This window comes from Pleuronectes platessa, chromosome 18 (assembly GCF_947347685.1).
Source record: "Pleuronectes platessa chromosome 18, fPlePla1.1, whole genome shotgun sequence".
Classification (NCBI taxonomy): Eukaryota; Metazoa; Chordata; class Actinopteri; order Pleuronectiformes; family Pleuronectidae; genus Pleuronectes; species Pleuronectes platessa.
This window is the reverse complement of record NC_070643.1, coordinates 13,331,627-13,349,564: the sequence shown is the minus strand read 5'-3', so window position 1 is coordinate 13,349,564 and position 17,938 is coordinate 13,331,627. Positions and strand designations below refer to the sequence as shown.

At 41.8% G+C, this 17,938-nt stretch overlaps 2 protein-coding genes across 4 annotated transcripts; both read right to left on the bottom strand.

The window, feature by feature from the left end:
• Positions 1-536: 536 nt before the first annotated feature.
• On the bottom strand, positions 537-9,215 carry LOC128462049 (regulation of nuclear pre-mRNA domain-containing protein 1A). Its single transcript, XM_053447291.1, has 7 exons — positions 8,807-9,215; positions 6,060-6,189; positions 5,630-5,736; positions 4,931-5,025; positions 4,547-4,673; positions 3,096-3,271; positions 537-1,584 (listed from the first exon to the last, which is right to left on the bottom strand). The coding sequence occupies exons 1-7, from the start codon at positions 8,955-8,957 to the stop codon at positions 1,486-1,488; spliced, it is 885 nt and encodes a 294-aa protein (XP_053303266.1). The 5' UTR covers positions 8,958-9,215; the 3' UTR covers positions 537-1,485.
• A 901-nt stretch (positions 9,216-10,116) lies between these two features.
• On the bottom strand, positions 10,117-17,475 carry si:ch211-199g17.2 (uncharacterized). 3 transcript variants are annotated; one of them, XM_053446729.1, is made up of 13 exons: positions 17,299-17,475; positions 16,786-16,892; positions 15,331-15,362; positions 15,152-15,232; positions 14,931-15,073; positions 14,396-14,518; positions 14,239-14,296; positions 13,748-14,110; positions 13,230-13,366; positions 13,020-13,130; positions 12,820-12,877; positions 12,086-12,148; positions 10,117-11,959 (listed from the first exon to the last, which is right to left on the bottom strand). In XM_053446729.1, the coding sequence occupies exons 3-13, from the start codon at positions 15,338-15,340 to the stop codon at positions 10,812-10,814; spliced, it is 2,295 nt and encodes a 764-aa protein (XP_053302704.1). In that variant the 5' UTR covers positions 15,341-15,362; positions 16,786-16,892; positions 17,299-17,475; the 3' UTR covers positions 10,117-10,811. The 3 variants fall into 3 exon arrangements, with proteins under 3 accessions (XP_053302704.1, XP_053302706.1, XP_053302705.1); XM_053446731.1 differs by having other exon boundaries at positions 13,748-14,092; XM_053446730.1 differs by having other exon boundaries at positions 15,152-15,229.
• Positions 17,476-17,938: the final 463 nt, after the last annotated feature.

Genomic DNA, 17,938 nt, shown 5'->3' with positions numbered 1-17,938 from the left:
AACCAGTGACCTCCACAGCCTAATTGCAGGTGTCACTGTTTCCACTTTGATTCTTTCCAATCAGACATTTAGTTTGTTGTGACCTAATTTAATCTGGCCCAGCTCTGCACCAGCTCCAGATGAGAACTGAATGTGTATTAGCCCCTTGTTTTAAAGGGATAGTTCACCCGAAACATTTAAATTCACTCATTATCTACTGGGTGGGTGAATTTTTTTGTGCAAAACTGATTCTATTTGTTAAACTTATTGGCAAGGAATGTGATGTTTATGTTTTGACTACATAGAAGGCGGCCTTCAGCAAGTTCCCTCAGTTCACATGACCAGTGACAAACGTTAACAGCCATTGAGTTTGTGCCCACGTGGGGTCGTCTTGTTACCCCATCGCCTCCATGATACGACAAAGGCAAATATCATACCCTGTAAAAAAAACAATGAACATGCTGGTAGCAATGATGTACAACAATGAATGATGGGACGTATACTTACACCCTCTGTTGGACAAGTCTCAATCACCACAGACAGGACCAGGACAGGACTGAAGGTATTTGAACACTTTCTGTTTATTTTGGTTCTTAAGACTAATTTGCTCCACAGCCACAAAAACAAACGGCTGCTTTTACATCACACTTGGGAAACCGGGGCTCTTCTCAAGCTGCGCGAGGTGTCGGCCCAGCATACAGTAGACTCTAGGGTAAAATGATCAATCATGTGTGTGATGGTAAACAAGACAACAGACACCTTCTCTCATTGTTTCATTATCGTGTTGGGTGTAATGGGCAACTGCAAATATATCATTGTATAGAGGCAAATCAGTACTTTGTCTGAATGACCATGTTGTTACAAATCATGAGCGCTTAAAGGTATAACTCCATTATATTTACATGCCATTTACAATCACAGATGATACACAGCCCTCTCACCAAGAGGCTTTATGTAAATGGTAATTACATATGTTTGCTTTGAGGCTCGTGGCTTTCATCTCGGCCTCTGAATATGGTTTGCTAATGATTTAACAAGTACACAATACTCTTTGGAGGCCATATCGCACTGCATTAAAAAACAAATCATCCTAGTTTGTAAGAAGCTGCTGGAAGTACCTAAAACCAAGAGCTACACAGAAAGAGCAAAAGGAAGTTATGACAGCAATCCAAATAATGAATGGTAACACTTAGGGCTTATACTCTGGTGCATTATCATCTCCCTCTGCTATAAATACAAAAATATCACACCAGCATCATCCGTACCACTAAGAAGCTGTAAAAGGTTGATGGTCAGGGGCCAAAGCATGGGAGGCCTGTGTCTGAGGATTTTAGGTCGTTGTGTACAGTGCACTGACCACAGGTGAACAAACAGGGACACGCAAAGACTCTTTCCAAAAATCAAAAACAGAGGCTGTGGCGACGTCACTGATCACACATCTGAGATGCAGGTGGAGACGTTTCAGTCGGAGTAGTGTCCGGTACAAGGTCGGGGGGGTGACGTCAGTCAGTCCGAGGGGTTGTAGATCCGTCCTGGAAGATTGCTCAGACGCGAACGCAGCTCCTTGCGGACCTGGGTTACCCTCGTCAGTTTGCGTTTGTATTCCTGAAAAAAGTCCAGAGGAAAAGGTCCGTCAGAGCTCGAAGATCACAGCGCTCATTGCACTTTTGGGATTATTTTATAGACTCAGCAGAAATATTGAGGTCACAATTTTTGGCAAGTAGACAGTGATAAATAACAGGCTGATGTATGAGTAGAAAAAATCTCAGTCAAGAATAAGAAAAGTGCATGAAAATGGATATATTAATAATTAATAACTTTGTACTGCATAGGTGGATTGGACTTAAAGTATTGAGGGAAATTTAATCAACCACATTTGAAAGATTTCCATCACTGAAGTGCCATGAAAATGCACTTTTTTGTGCTTTTAACACATTCCACTCATCCCCCTTCCAAAGCATTGTATGTATAAGCATGTGTGTGTGTGTGTGTATTTGACTGAACCTGTAACATGGCTCAGTTTCAAGATAATAAACTTAACTCAAATCTAAGTTTTTCAACTTAGAGTTAAGAGTTTTCCGAGTGTTTCAACTGGTATTACGACTAACAGCAGTATAAGTATGGGGTGTGTATGAATGACACAATGCAATCAAATGATTTGACCCCTGTTCATGTATATGCAGAAATGTTGACACCTTAGAGACAGAGTGGCATTAAGTGTTGCTCAAGTGCTTTATCTCTGCTCCAGTTTTGCTGCACACGTCACTTCTAAGACGTTATTGTGTTTGATTGTGTGCCAGTTGATACGTTAAGGTGGTTGTTCAAACAGATCAGGCTTCAAACCTCAGTAGGAAGCACAAATTTCTAAATGTAAAATAACATTTGTGTCAGGATTCTTAATACTTATTGTATTTTTCTTGCTCTTTGTTTGCACCTGTATATGAGCATATTGAGCTCAATTCATACTTAGTGTTGAGGTAACATTTACTGTGTCAATACAACAAAAGAAGCATTAAAGGTTGTGGATGTTGAAACAATGCAAACACCACCAGGAGCGGCAAGTGTAAAATAAAAGCACTCACAAAAATATTTTCATCTTTTATTTTCATTTTTTCTTTTTTATTACAGAAGACTTGAGACTGGGTGAAGATACAAATATGAGATACTTTATCCTCTTGGTCCCCTGTGGATAAAGGCTAGACAGTTAATGTCAACACAGAACAAAGCACTGTTGTCATGGTTAGGAGAAAACAGGAAACTAAGTAGATATGTTTGTCGAGGAGAGAACTTCATCGCTCTCTTTTTGGAATGATACTTACCGTATGGCACTGAGTGAAGTGAACTAAATAAAAAAGGCTTTGAGTATTTCAATGACGAGAGAATATCTCACATTGACGTCAAGTGGCTTGATCTAATGTGGAATGTTTCCAGTTTCAAAGGCTTGCAGCCCTAACACTCAATTTGAAATAATACAAGGGGCCCTCTGCAGTATCTAACTGCTGAAATACATGAAAAGTGATGTTATTTCAAATTGTGAACAGAAAGAATGATTAATAATGACACGAAGGTGAGGAAAACGAGACATGCACGAGAAAGAAAGAAAGTGATTTACGCACTTCGAGTTTCTGCTCGTTCTGGACCAAGCCATCCTTCTGGCTCTGCAGGAAGACGGTTAGCGTGCGGGTGAGCTGCCTCCTGTCGTCTAGCTCTGCTGCCAAGCGACCGCTGTAGTCTGCGAGCAGCATGCAGGCCTCCTCCACCAGCCGGGAGAGCCGATCCCCGGATTCTTTATCTGCAATCACAGACAGCACACAGGGAGCACAATGCTTTAACATTGTTAATGTAGAGGGTTCAAGTGGAGGTCATTCAGTTATCAATCAGTACACAAGGTTAAACAGATACTGTGTAACTACTGGCAACTCAAACATTGTATCCTGTGACAGACAGAGCCATTTCTCGCCCTTTTGTTCATCCTGGTTTTAGTGTTTGTTTCTTGAGGGGAAGCTTAGTAACCTTTGAATAAATAGTAGGTTAAAATGGTTAAGCCTTTTATTGGGGGCACGAGTTCACCTGCTTATTCATGCCGCTATCCAAGCAGCCAATCACGTGGCAGTGGTTCAATGGTCAAATTATGCAGATATAGACCTCAGTTACTTTGACTGAAGCCTGATTGTTGGGGCCAGAAGTCTTTCAGTTTACTCAAAACGGTTCCAAAACCTCAAATCACCCAGTGAGCAGCAGCTCTGCTGGAATTACTTTGTTGATGGGAGAGAGATCAGAGGAGAAACTGACAGTAGCTCATAAAACCATTTCCTACAACTGTGGTGAGCAGAGAAGCTGCTCAGAATGAACAGCACATTGAAACTCGGAGTGGACGAGCTACAACAGGAGACGCCACATTAGAGGATAACTGACCCGTGAAGTATGAACGCAACATCAATTTGTTGAGTGAGCAAAACCCACAAACATGAATGAAAGAGACAGTGCTAAACATGACACAAACAAGAATTGGTTGCCTGTGGTCTCACACTTCTTTTAAAATCAAATAAGAATTGAAAATCCTCTAGTGTGCAGGGAGCATACTTCAGGAACAGAAATCTGAGGTTATACTGGACATAGACAACTAGAGATGACAACTAGAAAAACACAGCATGGGTCTAATGAGTCTGGATTTCTGCTGAGGCACAGTGGGACAAAATCCATGAACCTAGCCGGCCTTGGGATGTTATAATAGTGTTGGGAATGTTTTCTTTGTGATTTCTGGGCCATTTAATATTGATTAATCACTGTTTGAATGCAACAGGCAGTCTGAGTACTGTTGCTGACCATGTGGATCCCTTAATGGCCACGATTTACCATCTTCTAATGGCCACTACCACCACGATAATGCATGATTCCAAGAATAAGTCTTCTCCAACTGATTCACGAAAATGAGAATATGTTCAGTGAACTTCAGTGGCCTCGGTCACCAGACCTGAGTGTTTCAAACCCTATACTAAGAATGTTGTACCTAATACAGTGCTGGGTGAGTGTATATACAGATAACGTGCTGCGTCCTGCCTCCTACCTGTGATCCTGTGAAGCAGTGACGTGTCCTGCACCTCAGCAGGAAGGGAGGAGATTCGCTGACGCAGCACTGAGTCGCCAGAGGCTGCATTTTCCAGCTCCTGCAGAGCTCGGATTAACTCTGCTGTCTGAGGCAGCAGGTGAAAGGAGAGAAAGGATGGGAGGAGTGACAGAAGAATAAGGTATGATTAATGATGTGCGGTGATAAGTATCTGTCAAATATACATTTAATAGGCAGCAGAGAAAGGAAGACACACAACAAAATTACATTCAGAAGTAGCTGCATCAACATTTAAAATATATGATGACATGAGCTCTATGTAGTTTAAAGTATCATTTCATTTAAATCCTGTTCTCATGGAGTCAGTGTTTGTCTGAGCAGCACCTGTGGGGGCTCAGCTGGAGAGCTCTGGGAGGCGAAGTCGTCATCGTCTGGTCGGATCTGCTCATACGACCTCTTCTTAGCCTTTTTTTCGCCATCTGAGATTCAGAGGAAAAAGAGAAGAAGGTAATAAAAACATTAGATAAAGCTTCTTTCAGGTTTCGGACTTTCTCTGAAGTTTCTCCTGCTAGACGCCTAGTAAACAGTCTGTATAATGTGAGAAAACAGCAGGAGATGCGCATGTTGATGCAGCAGACAGAAAACTGTAAAATACTAAAAAAAGAATACAAATATCTCAAGATGAAAGAAGACGCAGAAGAAGATGAGCAAGTACAAAAACATCTCTGCAGCGGAACTTATACGCCCGTCTTGCCTCTGCTGCATCAAGCCTCACCACAATACTCCAGAGATTTCTGTGCTGGTGAAAACGCAACTGAATGAAAACTGCTTAATGTTGTTTCTAGCTCAAATTAAAAAAGGTCACCATCTTGCCATGAAGTTGATTAGCTATGGAGAATCTACCTCTAAAACATAGTAGCAAGTGCCATGTGCTGTTATGACATGCATTTTACAAGACCAAGTAAGTGAGGTTTGAACCTGTCTACAAGCAGGGTTATTAGTAATGTATTGTAGTTAACACCAAAATGTGTAGACATGGTAGGGTGTTCATTGCAGGTAGAGATTAATGTGGATTGTACTTACACAAGACTTGAGAGAGTTGATCGATCAGGCTGGTCTCGTATACTCCTCTCTCCTGCCAGATGGACAGAACCCGACCCAACTGTTTCTTACAGCCGTCCTCGCCCTCTCTGCACAGGAAACAGTTCAGAGACACGTTTGACCGCTTTGTGAAGACTTGACGATGCAGACAAACCATAATGCCAATAACTGTCAATATACACACATCAAATCATGTGTTCCTAATTTGGAAATATCTCTTTCTGAACCATTAGGTAATCTAGATTATGTTAATCCCATTGGAGTGTATCATACTCTCATTTTCATCTGCTATCCTTGAGAAATCTGACTGAACAGTTCCTTGAATTGCCAATTTTAGATAAAAATTCTCAACACAACTCAGTGAATTTAAACAGCATGAATGTCAATGCAATGTGGTAATGTTAAATCTGACCTGGACACGTGTTTGAATGCATCGACGATGACCGGTGCAAAGTCCTGTGTGAACTCGGGCCCTTTTTTCTTGCTGTTCTGAATGACGTCATTGGCCAAGTAGAGGAAGGTCAGCTTGCGTGGTACCTGAGCTGCATGAATTCAAATGAACACACACACATTAATTTACAGTGGAGCATCTGGTTACAATAAATACACTAGCTATATTAACACATTTTCCAAAGGATACATTTATCAACCTACTAATTATAAGTATAAATTATTATCATTATGCGTTGAGGTGAATCACTCTCATTCACAAATAAGAACCAAATCTAATAAGTTTTGGGGGTAGAAAAATTAAAAAACCTATGCTACTAGTAAATATTACTTTCTCCCCTCTAAGCAACAGCATGTGGTTTTTAGTCTTTTCCATTTTTGTATTTTATCCACCAACATAAACACAATGAGAACATTAAAGTCACAACGCATGTGTCTGTTTGTGTTGTTGTTGAACAGGGAACAATGAGCTGAGCACAAAGCTCCAGAGAACTGTGTCATGTCTATTCCCAGTGCACTCTCCTTTCAGTCCTCAGACAAGGCTCCCAAAATACAACATCCACTTGAGATATCATTAGGCTGTTGAGTAGCACCCTAAGGAAAAGTGCACCTCTATTAGATACAACTACAGCAATGCAGCTGGCTTTAATCCCCAAAATATTCCCAACAGCTCAATTATATATTTGACATGCAACTGTTTACAGAAATAAAATGCAAGTGGATCAACTTACATTTTAGTTACACACCATTATTTAAAATACTATATCTAATATCTTGCTGTGAAATAAAAAAAACCTACAGTATAGTGACAATGATGGGAACAAATATATAAATATTAAACTATATTTAATATACTAAAATAGCTAAACAGAGGTTAAACTGTGTCAAAAACATTGTAAGATAGTATGTTGATATCATGGAGCTGTCTTAACTTCTTAATGGATTTAAGCATTAACAGACGAACGCTGGGTCAAAGTAAAAGTATCAATCACAGTACAACTTTAATGCACAATTATGTAGTTTATATTTCTCCTTCAGATGCCATGCTTTAAATGCATTAGATTGACTGACTTTGACCACGATGTGTCTTGAATGATTACTTTCAGTGGAACATTTGAAACTTTTGAAAGACATTTGTTTGCAGCTTGTGCTCTTGAGAGAAGAGACAGGACTAAAATATGACAGAGATGATTGTGAAACCACTTTGGGAGCTGCTCAACTTCCCAGGAGAAAGGTTCACTGCGCCGATCCCAGCAGCTACAACCAGCAGTAGAATCATCCATAGCAACTGCTGACATTAGAGGATAAGTTATTGATCCAGTGCTGTCCCACTAACCCTTTTATTTCTGGTATTCAGTGCTCAAATAGTTTGTCTTAGTTAGTCTTACTATGATCACTTTAAAAACACAAGATAAAAATATGAAGTCGGGTGAGTTTTATTATAGCTCATACTGCTCATGTAAAGTCCATGATGGTACATTAATTATTCCCATATTTTCAACATTTGTTCATTAAAGCGCCATTAAAAGATTTTCTGGCCACTTGAGGGCAGTAGAACAAGCAGTTGCTGCATGTTATCACCATTCACAGTTGCTACATTATCCTTCACGTGAAAGAGGGATGCTCTGTTTTGGTCTCCACCATCTTCAGAGATAAAGATCTGGCTTTAAAGAGGCTACATGAAAACGTTGACAGTCCGTCGGCAGCGGCTGGTGGATGGTTGTGGTGTTTGAGGGACGAGAAACAGTGAGCTGAGCGAATCTACAACTGAGCTGCATGATTTAAAAAAGAATGTAATAAAAAATACAGAATATGTGCCGTTGACAACGGGAAAAGTGTTTGTAGAGAAATGTGCTTGAATAAAGTGCAGTGGCTCAGGATGATTGCTCGAGGAGATGAACTGTATTAGTATAAGTCAATATTGAATTAAACATTTACATAGATGTGCAAATTAGACTATTATAAGTAGGTATGGTAGACAAAATGAATAATTGAATAAAATGCTCTGTGCAGGGTGCATGTATTTATAAGGGTATACATAATTCACTGTGCTATAGCATGTAAGTATAAATATTTACATCACGACAGTTTAAAATGTTATTCTGAATATAAGATGTCATGAAAGTATTTGGGTGAACAATCTCAATAAGAGGTATAATAGTGGAATAACATAATGTGTTTATTTTATATGGATAATGTGCAAAAGGACACCAATGTGCAAAGACGTTATTACCTGTGGGTTCAACACCACGATCCAGCTTTGTCACTTCACACCCAGTCACTTGAGCGACTAAATAATAATATACACACTCATTGCTGCAGCTTTAATAACAACCTGTGTAACGAGCATTTAACAGTGACCGTGAAGGGTCAACCAACCAAAACAACTGAGTGACAGACCTTGATTACTAAGGCTAACTTCACAGTGTCAGCAGCCTTGAATAACACAGAAACCCACCAGCCCTACACACACAGATAACCTGGTTAAACAAGTTAACTCGCTAGCTGGAAACTTGGCTAATGTTCGCAGTTGCTTAGCTGACAACAGCTCCGTTGTCTCACAAGTTTGATGTTAGCACAACAACTTTATAAATGTTCCAATAGCGCTTTAGCAGCAGTTAGCTCGTGTAGCCAACTGCTACACGTACGTTGCAGGGGCGCGTTAGCAGTGTTTTCTACGAGCACCTAGCTTACTCGTGTCAGCCTTACCTTTCTTCAGCTCGCTGATCCAAACATTGACGATAGTCTTCGAGTGTTTCCTGTGATGGATGAGCCACAGCGACAGGGTCTGCACACTTTGCTGCGAGTTGCTTAGCTCGCACAGTTTCTTCTCTAAAGCCGCCTCGGAGAAAGCTGACATCTTCGACGGGAGACTCGAGGAGGGAGACGCCGGGAGAGGCAGCAGCGTCGAGGTTTCTCCCGGATGTGTGTGTATCTGCAGCGGGTTATCCACTCACTGCAGGGGGTTCACTATCCAGACCAAAAAGCCATGCGCAGCCGTCCCCTAGTCCAACGCCAGGCGGGTTGTGCTAGCTAGCTAGCTGGCTGTGCTCGGGAGAAACCAGGCTGCGATGCAGGCGCTTCCGTGTCACACATATGCTGCGTTCATGTCCGATGGAAATAACAGGGACGAAAATCGAGGGGTGCGTTCGACAAATCCAAATAATCTCCTTCCCTAACCTACGGTGGGCGGCTACAGGCTTGTGTAGGTCAGTCACCTGTGAAAACCATCATCATTTACCGATCTTCACAAAACTCGAAACACAGGTGTATCATGACCAGACAAACAAAAAGTCTACAGGTGCAATTTGTGCATCTTCTTCCTGTGCTTAGTTTCTCATGGGCAAGCAGGTAATCCAATCCTTAACGTTAAGTTAATTGCTAAAGTTTGGCAGGCGTTCCTGTTGGAGAATAAAATTAAATAAAATTAAATAAGATTAAATAAAATTAAATGTAAAAAAAAAAGAATTAAGTTAAATTAAATTAAATTAAATTAAAATATAAAAACAATTTAATTTAATTTAATCAAATAAAATTAAAAATGGCGGCACTATGATAACAATACGGCAGAGGATTAGGGCCATTGTGGAAAAAACAAGTGAGTTCTGAGTTTAAACTCAGAACTCACTTGTTTTTTCCACAGTGGCCCTAATCCTCTTCCGTATAACAACACATGTTATCATAGATCCAAAATCATTTTTGGATCTTGCATGTTTAGGATACTATTGCAGTTTGTGCTATTTGGTGCAGCTGCAAAGAAAAATCTGGATCTAGTGAAATGTGGTTTCATAACGGGAATGTCTTAAATAATCATCTATTTGTGTGATTATGGCATTTAAACCAGCAAGAGTTAGGAGCCTTTGAGTGAAAACACATCTCAGTAAGGGAAACCAAATCCCACTCCCCTAAAATAATAAATATATCTATATTTGATGACATGAAGATTTGGTTATACATTATTGTCAACATAAATATAATCCTCAGAGGAAAACAAAATCAACACCAAAATAAAAATCAAATAATCTCAGAAGGTTCTTTATTCAGCTGGTTGAGCAGGACATTTCACATTTCATGACAGGCTTCAGCTTTTTTTTTAAAAAAAGTAGAAAACTAACTGGAGCACCAATTCAAAGTGAGCCATTACACATTCTATGGATTTTAAAGACAATTCTTCCAAGTTATTCAGGCTCAGTTTAAACATTCATGAAGTCACACTGGTATCCACCAGGAAAAAAAATGTGGGTGTTCATTCAATGTATTTAGTGACACCCGATCACAGTTTCTCTCTTTTTATCACTTTGCTGCTTTGGCTCAGAACTCAAAGGGAATGAAAACACTGAAATGTCTCTCACCTTCACTTGGTTAGGATACATGAGAGACCTAACAATACAGCAAATAAATTATAAAGTTTTTTATACTCTATCTCCGATCCTCTCTGCATAGCTGAAATCATGTTTATAATAATCAATTGAAGAATAACAAAAAGTTTTCAAGACAAATATCTTTTCTAAATAAAAAAAGAAAAAACAAATCTTCCCCATAACGCTTTTTAAAAACACGTCAAAGAAAATATGTCAAACAAAAATAACACTGATTGTGAGTCAAAAAGTCAAAGTCTGATCTCTAAACTCAGAGGCAAACATCCCTCATATTGATTTTATATGTGAGCATAACAAGACAGCACAATTAGAAGCCATGTTGGACCATCAGAGTTCTAGCGCCACCCCTGGAAATCATCAACCCTCAGCCGCACAGTGCCTCTGAAATCTGAATCAGAGCTGGTTCCATAATACAGAGATGGCACGGGTGGGATGAAAGCATTGGTCCAGGACATGTCCCCACCACCGCTGCTGCTGCTGCTGCTGTCTGGATAGGGAGAGTAGCAGTCAGGTTCAGTTGTCTGTCCATAACTGTAGCTGGGGTCAGACATCGCCCCTTGGCCTGTTTGGACACCATGATAGGCCGGAGGAGGCGTCATATAACTTTGTGGAGTTATCTGGACATTGCCAGCGGTGAACTCCAAGTATGTTGGCACTTGTCTCTGCTCAGTCCCATGAGAGCACATGCTAGTCTCTGGTGCGAAACTGCCACTGTAGGCATGGACGTCTCCTAACTGAGGACACGTGTTGATCCGAGCGGCGTCTGAACGAGGAGCCACTCTACCACTAAGCCCCGCAGCCACCGTCATGGGACTCGTATGACCTGGTGCCATGTGAGGATTTTGGAGCAGTTGTTGGTGATACCACTGTTCAGCATAACCCATCTCAGGTGTGCAGGGAATGTAAGCGTGGGGCATGGCAGGCGGCAGCTCCTCAGTGTGTGTGTGTCGATATTCTGTTGCGATGTCTTCATCAAAGTTCCCTCTTGATCTCTCTTGAGAACCGTGGTGTCTATCGTGATTCCTTTCCCAGTAACCCTTGTGATCTTCTCTCTCAGTTGTGTCATTGGACTGGCCTAAGTGTTCATTATCACTGGAATAACCATCCACCATTTGATAAAGAGTGACTGTGCAGTTTGTCTCTCCTGCCATGTACTGACCGGTCTCGTCACCTCCACTGTAGAGGTCGTGTGGAGCATGGTCAACGGCAAACGATCCAGCATCGCCATCATCAGGGTCAGACTCGGGTGATGGGAAGAGGTCTGAGGCCGGTGGTGGTGAACAGGACACCGGGAGGATGTCCTTGCTGAAAGACGTCCTCTGCAGTACCACTGGACCTTTGGTAAGAGGCAGGCTTACCGTAAATAAAGTACCAGCCACTTTCCCCTTCTTCTTCTTTGTCTTCGTCCTTTTCCCCAAAATTGACAGAACGGCAGAATGTTTCTCCGTCACGCCCTCAACCAAGGTCTTGTTCACACTATGCCCTGAGCAAAGAGCGTCAAGTGGACACACAAGGTGAAAAGCAAAAGGAAATAATAAGAATATCACATTACTGAAAGAAAGAAAAAGGTTCGGCCCCAGTCCGTACAGTATCTTTCAAAGAAACACACCTCTGACAGTTAATTTGTTTTTTGGGGTACTTGTAGTCCATCTGTTACACAGCATCCTCAAACCTGGAAGTGAAAGAAATGCAATACATGGAGCATACAAAGAAAAACACAACCGTCAAGTCTTTGCACTGAAAAACACGCAAGAGCAAGTTTGGGGTTCAAAATGTGCTTCAAACACTGACGAGGCTGAAAGAGAATAAAAAAAAAAGATGATAAAAAAACAGAGGCTTTCACCATGGTTTAATCATCGTGGGAATAGTGTTTCAAACATGTAAAAATGGACGCATCGCAACCTAAAGTCGTAATCATATATAGCGTGACTGTTTATACTGTATAGTACAAATATAGTACAAATTATAATAACAGTACAAAAACGTAAATTTGAATGACAGTCAAAAACGTTTTGCGGTAACATAATGGTTACCCTGCTTAATTCATCAAATGTTTTTGAGAACACAGTCCAAAGGCTGATTAAGATGGGGGATCATGACCTATACTGGAGGCCAGCCACCAGGGGGGATTGGATAATTTTGCTTTTGAGAAACTGTTATGTCGACTATCTTTATGTTTTCAAACAAAACCGCTTGGGAAGTTTCACTTGATGAAACCATAGATGAATACTGTGTGTGTAGAGTGTAGAGTACAGGTCATACATACACGTCGGGTCACTCCTCAAGAGCTCAGACCTGTTTATGGCCACACAAACAAAAGCAAACACACAAATCTGTACTTACACCAGTGGTAACTTCTGCCAGTCAGTTGGGTACAGAGTGACTCTGGTGCGTTTATCACCTGGGAACATAAGATGTTTAAAAACTGTTGCGAGAAGACGAGTACAGGAGCAGTCAAGACCTTGCTGGTGAAGGACACGAGTCGTCCTTACACCTAGAATAACCAGAGCAAGGTAAACTGTGCAGAGTAGACAACGCGATACCTTCAGCTCTCCTCTGCCTTCCTCTCGCTCCACTTTTTCGGCCAGTGATCGGAGAAAGTTGTCATTAATATCTGCAGTCGATGTGTCCACTTGCTCAGGATTAGTTTCCATCTAGAAATAATAAAATAACGTACTCCTGGCATGTTCATTACAGCTTGGCAACACACAATGTTTTTCTTTCAATTTCAGGTATTGATACAACAAACTGACCAAGTAGTTGATGAGGTGGGACGAGCCGGTCAGGTGATCAATGATGTCCCTTTTGTTGGTTCGGATGCGGCAGCAGTGGCATAAGAAAAGGAAGGTGCAGCCAGTGTCTATCCTGCACTCGACTACGCGGCCCAGACCTGTTGGGAGCATAAACAAGCATTTTTTTTTTTATTAGTCACAAAGTCTAAAATATATATACATGTGTGTGTGTGCGTGTGCGTGTGCGTGTGTGTGTGTGTGTTTGTGCGTGTGTGTGTGTCTGCACGAGCGGGTGTGTGGCAAGGACACATTTGCATTCCCACAGTGATAAGAAGGTTGCAACATGTTTCAAGGACCTCCCCTGAATGTGGTCTGAGAGATAAGATCTCAGGACACGTTTGAATGCGTTCACACGCGTACCTAGCATTGTCCCCTTGTGATTGGCTCCCTAGGGACAGATATTAAAACCAGGTCTGATCCGGGCCTTACACCACATCCTCAATGTGTTCTCACAGCGGCTGTTATCTATCTGTGCTCACCAATAAGAGGATTGGTTCCTCTGTAGCCATGAAGAAAGCTGCTGCTGTTCTCTGAGATCACAGATGGCTCAGTGTTGTTTGAGTGTGACGTTGAGGTGTTTGTTAACCAGCCCTCTGACTCAACAGTAGGAGCTGCGGTTGAATGCATCAGATAAGGATTGTTGGTCTGTGTTGACATCTTATGCGAGATCACATCAGCATCAAGGGAGCTCTCGCTATTGGGCAGTTGGTGGCTACCGAGCAACACAGTCCTCTGCGATTGGTCGGAATGTGGCTCCAGCTGACCAGATGTAGCCTGAGAGAGGCACTCGGGTCCACCCTGCCAATCTCTTACAGTTTTTACTGCTGCAATCAGAGTTACTGCTGTAGTGTTAGAGAGAGAAAAGATCCATATATATTAAAAATAACTAAGATGTACAGTAGAAATAGTTCCAAAAAACCACAAGGGGAAACAGACACAGGAGATAGGAAGACCGAGATCAATCACTGACCATCATTCTCGCTGAGTGTTGCCATCTTCTGGTATAGAACGTCTCCAACCTCTATTAACTTCATGTCAAGGTGCAAAAACATGTGAGAACTCATCCAAACGCACGTGTGTGCAAACAGAAACAAAGATATACGCAGTCAGTCATAAACAGAACATACCTGGACATCTCCACTCCCTTCTTTTGCCTCGATTTTCCTGGCGATCTCCATCAGTGGCCAGGCCAGCCTCGACAGGTCAGAGTTCTCCTTCCATTCACACACTAGATGGGGGTGCCAGGCTTTCTGTCAAGCAAAACACAACCTGCGGGTAAACTACAACTCAACCCAGCAAGCAAACGTGCCCTTTTGAAAAGAGCTCTGATGGTGCTCGGTGTACTCGTCTCCTCCGCCTCAACCTTGATGAGAGCCACAGCCTGTTTCTTATCTCCTGGAATTTCACACTTCACCTCTAAAACACGCTTGGATCACCCAGCTGCATAAAAGAACACGCCTGCAAATGTTCCCTTGTCTTTCACTCTTCAGGACGATCACATGCTGTAAGACTGTCTGACCTTCTTTGACTATAATTCTCACATCTCTTTATTTCAGAAGCCTCAAGCAGTGCGGACGCCAGGCAGATCCATAGGAGGTAGGATGCGTTTTCAAACGACAACGTGGCAGTGTGGATGCATACTCAGTCTAGGGTCCTACTTACAATGTAGTTGTATCTGTGGAGACTCCCGCTGATGTGGTTCCGCATGTCGGCTTTACTCAGTCGACACACACACACCTCGCACAGGTACGATGCTTCTCTGCAGTGCTCCCCCACCTTCACACACTCTATAATGCTGCCCAGGCCTGACGGGACATGGAAGGATTAATTATTTCAATGAGCACAGACAACCCAAAACAACACAGGTGTTTGTTGCTACGTACCAATGATGGGTTGTAGTCTCTTCTTGTTGTTCAGATACACCTTCAGAGAATCGAAGAGCTCGCCTGTGCTCGATAAGCCTACTAACAGAGAATGCATCAGAAAAAAACAAACAAGGACCTGCTTCAAAGCGTGGTGGCCCACGTGCACACAGTGACAGACTTAACTTGCTGTGCCTCACCTGGCTGCATGTTGCAATTGTAGAGTCACCACCTGTAGGAAAAAAAGCTTAATAAATAATTGTAATTCAAATTCAGAGCACTGTTTCTTAAAGGAAAGCTCATGCGTCCTGTAACCTGCTGCATGGTGAAGAGGTGGACTTGGATCCCTCCTAAATGTACAGATTGTATAGGTGTGCAGAATCTTATATTATCAGACCTTTTTTACCCTGACTCAGCATTCCTGTAACTGCACCTACTGAGCAAATAAATTCTGGTCGAAAAGTTAGATAATGGAAACTTCCATTTCACAAAGGATATTCAACATCTTGTCCAATATTCTCAGTAAATGCACCTTATTTATTTAATCTCTCATTCTGTTGCATTTTAAGTGGACTTCCATTGCACTGTGTATCTTTACCTTGTATTTTATTGCATTTTATGTAATAAAATAATGACCAATATAATGTCCCTCCAGGATCAATAAAGTAATCTGTCTATCCATCTATAACCTATATTCACATTATTTTGTATTTGAAATTGTCATTTGTGTAGGTGCTATTGAATGAGCAGATGTGTGTGTGGTATGGCCAGTTGTTTATCTGAAAGGGCAACTTCAGGGTAACGATTATTGCTTAAGAGATTTGACCTTTACGGCCTCAACTTTATCTCCTTGTATATGGTTGGGATCTCACACCTGGGGTCTCACTCCACAGAGACGTGAAGGCAGGATGTCTCCCCCGCTGATAAGACATCAGGAGGGTGATAAATACCTTTGCCTATGAAGGGGGGCCTGAGGGTTAAAGAATACAGACCCCACCACTCTTCCTTCAGAGTGATGTGTAGTGGGAGTCTGTCTCCACAAAGTTTGTATATTCAGCTAAATTTGTGTTACTCCTGTGGCTCGATATTAAACTCTAACCACCCCCAGGGGGCTCTGCAGCACCATCCGATCGTTCACACACACAAGTCAATAGGTGTCACTACAGTGAGCTTGTTCAATATGATTATTAGATTAAAAACACCAGATGAAGTTGTGATGACTGTTGATTCATTGTAAAAATTCTCCTTGTGTGTAAATTAAACAGAAAAGAAAACAACAAACATAAACAAACCATTCGATTCTAACAGCTATTAATACAACTTTACTCTCTGTGGGTCCATGGTGTCGGAACTAACGGAAGAATGATTTATACATGAACCTCAAATCAACAACTCAGAAAGTCGGAACTTGTAAACTTGACAGCCACACAAAAAAAACACGTTTTTACGATTAATGTCCACACACCTGATTCTTTCTGCTCAACTCCACACACAAATGCAAAACACGTTGTTTACTGCGTCCGTGAAAACACATCCACTTCTCAACTAACTAAGGTTCCGGGGAGCACGTGAATGCACCGATAAGGTTGTGGTTTGTTGTTGTATTTCTCAAGTTACACGAACAACAACTTTCAAGACGTTGACTTCCTGCTTACCGATGAAGAAACAGCGTCTGTGACTGATCCCGATGTAGAGTTCAGTCCAGTGACTTTACTGGGGGTCAGGCTGCACTGGTCCCTGATCAGCATCCAGGTCCATGTGACTGTAGCGGGAAGTAGTGGAAATGTTTGTATTTACACCCAGACACAGAATGTCAGTGCGAGGGGAATCTGGTTTATTACAGCATCAGCATTTATAACCCTAGACAAACATGCGTGTGTGTGCGTGCGTGCGTGTTTGTTTTATTGTGTGTTTCCTGGAAGTCGTGTGTAAATTTAGAACATGTTCTTTTGGCGAGAACTTGATTAAGGATTGTCTAGATATGAAGGCCAAGGCAACAAGTAGCACAACATCGTTCATGCAGAGCTCAAACCCAAACTATCTGCTAGTCAGCAAACCATTCCACGACACTAACAACAACACACTTTCACTCAACAATTCACATCTTTCAACTGTCTCGAACTTTTTCTCACACCAAGCGTGAAAATATATAATGACTTCCTGCTTACCGATGAAGAGCAGCGTCCGTGTTTAATCCCGATAAAGAGTTCAGTCCAGCGACTTGACTGCGAGTCAGGCTGCTCTGGTCACTGTTAAATATCCAATGTTCAATATTAAACTCACTGATCACCGTTCAGTTCCATGTGACTGGAGCTGAAAGTTGCGATTGCGCACTGCGGCGCCTCAGTTTCTGCTTCGACCAATCAAATCAACAGCTTGTTGTATGTGTGTGTGTGTGTGTGTGTGTGTGTGAGGAATTCACATCTTCAATGGACTGGGTGAAGGTTACGATTTTTTCTGCCAGCAGTGGCCTGAGGGAATTCTTCTGATCTTATTTTGTATCCAAAGGTCAAGGTCACGGTGGCCTCACAAAGTAGATTTATGTATTTCTTGATATCTTAAGATCAGCTTGAGGGAATGTCTTCAAATTTGGCTATAACTCTGATTCGGTCTCAAATATGTAGTGATTGGATTTTTTGCTGACTAGCAGTATCCAATGATTGGACGGAGTTCACTGCTGAAGAAGATCCTCATGAAGAATACCCTTCCTGTAAATGCTCACTCAAGTTGTACGTGAGGGACTTTCTTATCATCGAGCCAATTGTGTGCTCACCCTGTATCTGTTTTTGTCCAGATAAAGTTACAATT

Bases quoted from the DNA above. Each gene is read 5' to 3' on its own strand.
- LOC128462049 (XM_053447291.1), bottom strand. From the start codon at position 8,957: ATGTCAGCTTTCTCCGAGGCGGCTTTAGAGAAGAAACTGTGCGAGCTA. The intron at 6,190-8,806 runs GTAAGGCTGACA...GAATTCATGCAG, and splicing joins GATCAGCGAGCTGAAGAAAG to CTCAGGTACCACGCAAGCTG. The intron at 5,026-5,629 runs GTAAGTACAATC...TCTGAATCTCAG, and splicing joins TCAACTCTCTCAAGTCTTGT to ATGGCGAAAAAAAGGCTAAG.
- si:ch211-199g17.2 (XM_053446729.1), bottom strand. The intron at 12,878-13,019 runs GTATCGCGTTGT...TTATGTTCCCAG, and splicing joins AAGGCAGAGGAGAGCTGAAG to GTGATAAACGCACCAGAGTC. The intron at 12,149-12,819 runs GTAAGTACAGAT...TTTCACTTCCAG, and splicing joins TGGCAGAAGTTACCACTGGT to GTTTGAGGATGCTGTGTAAC.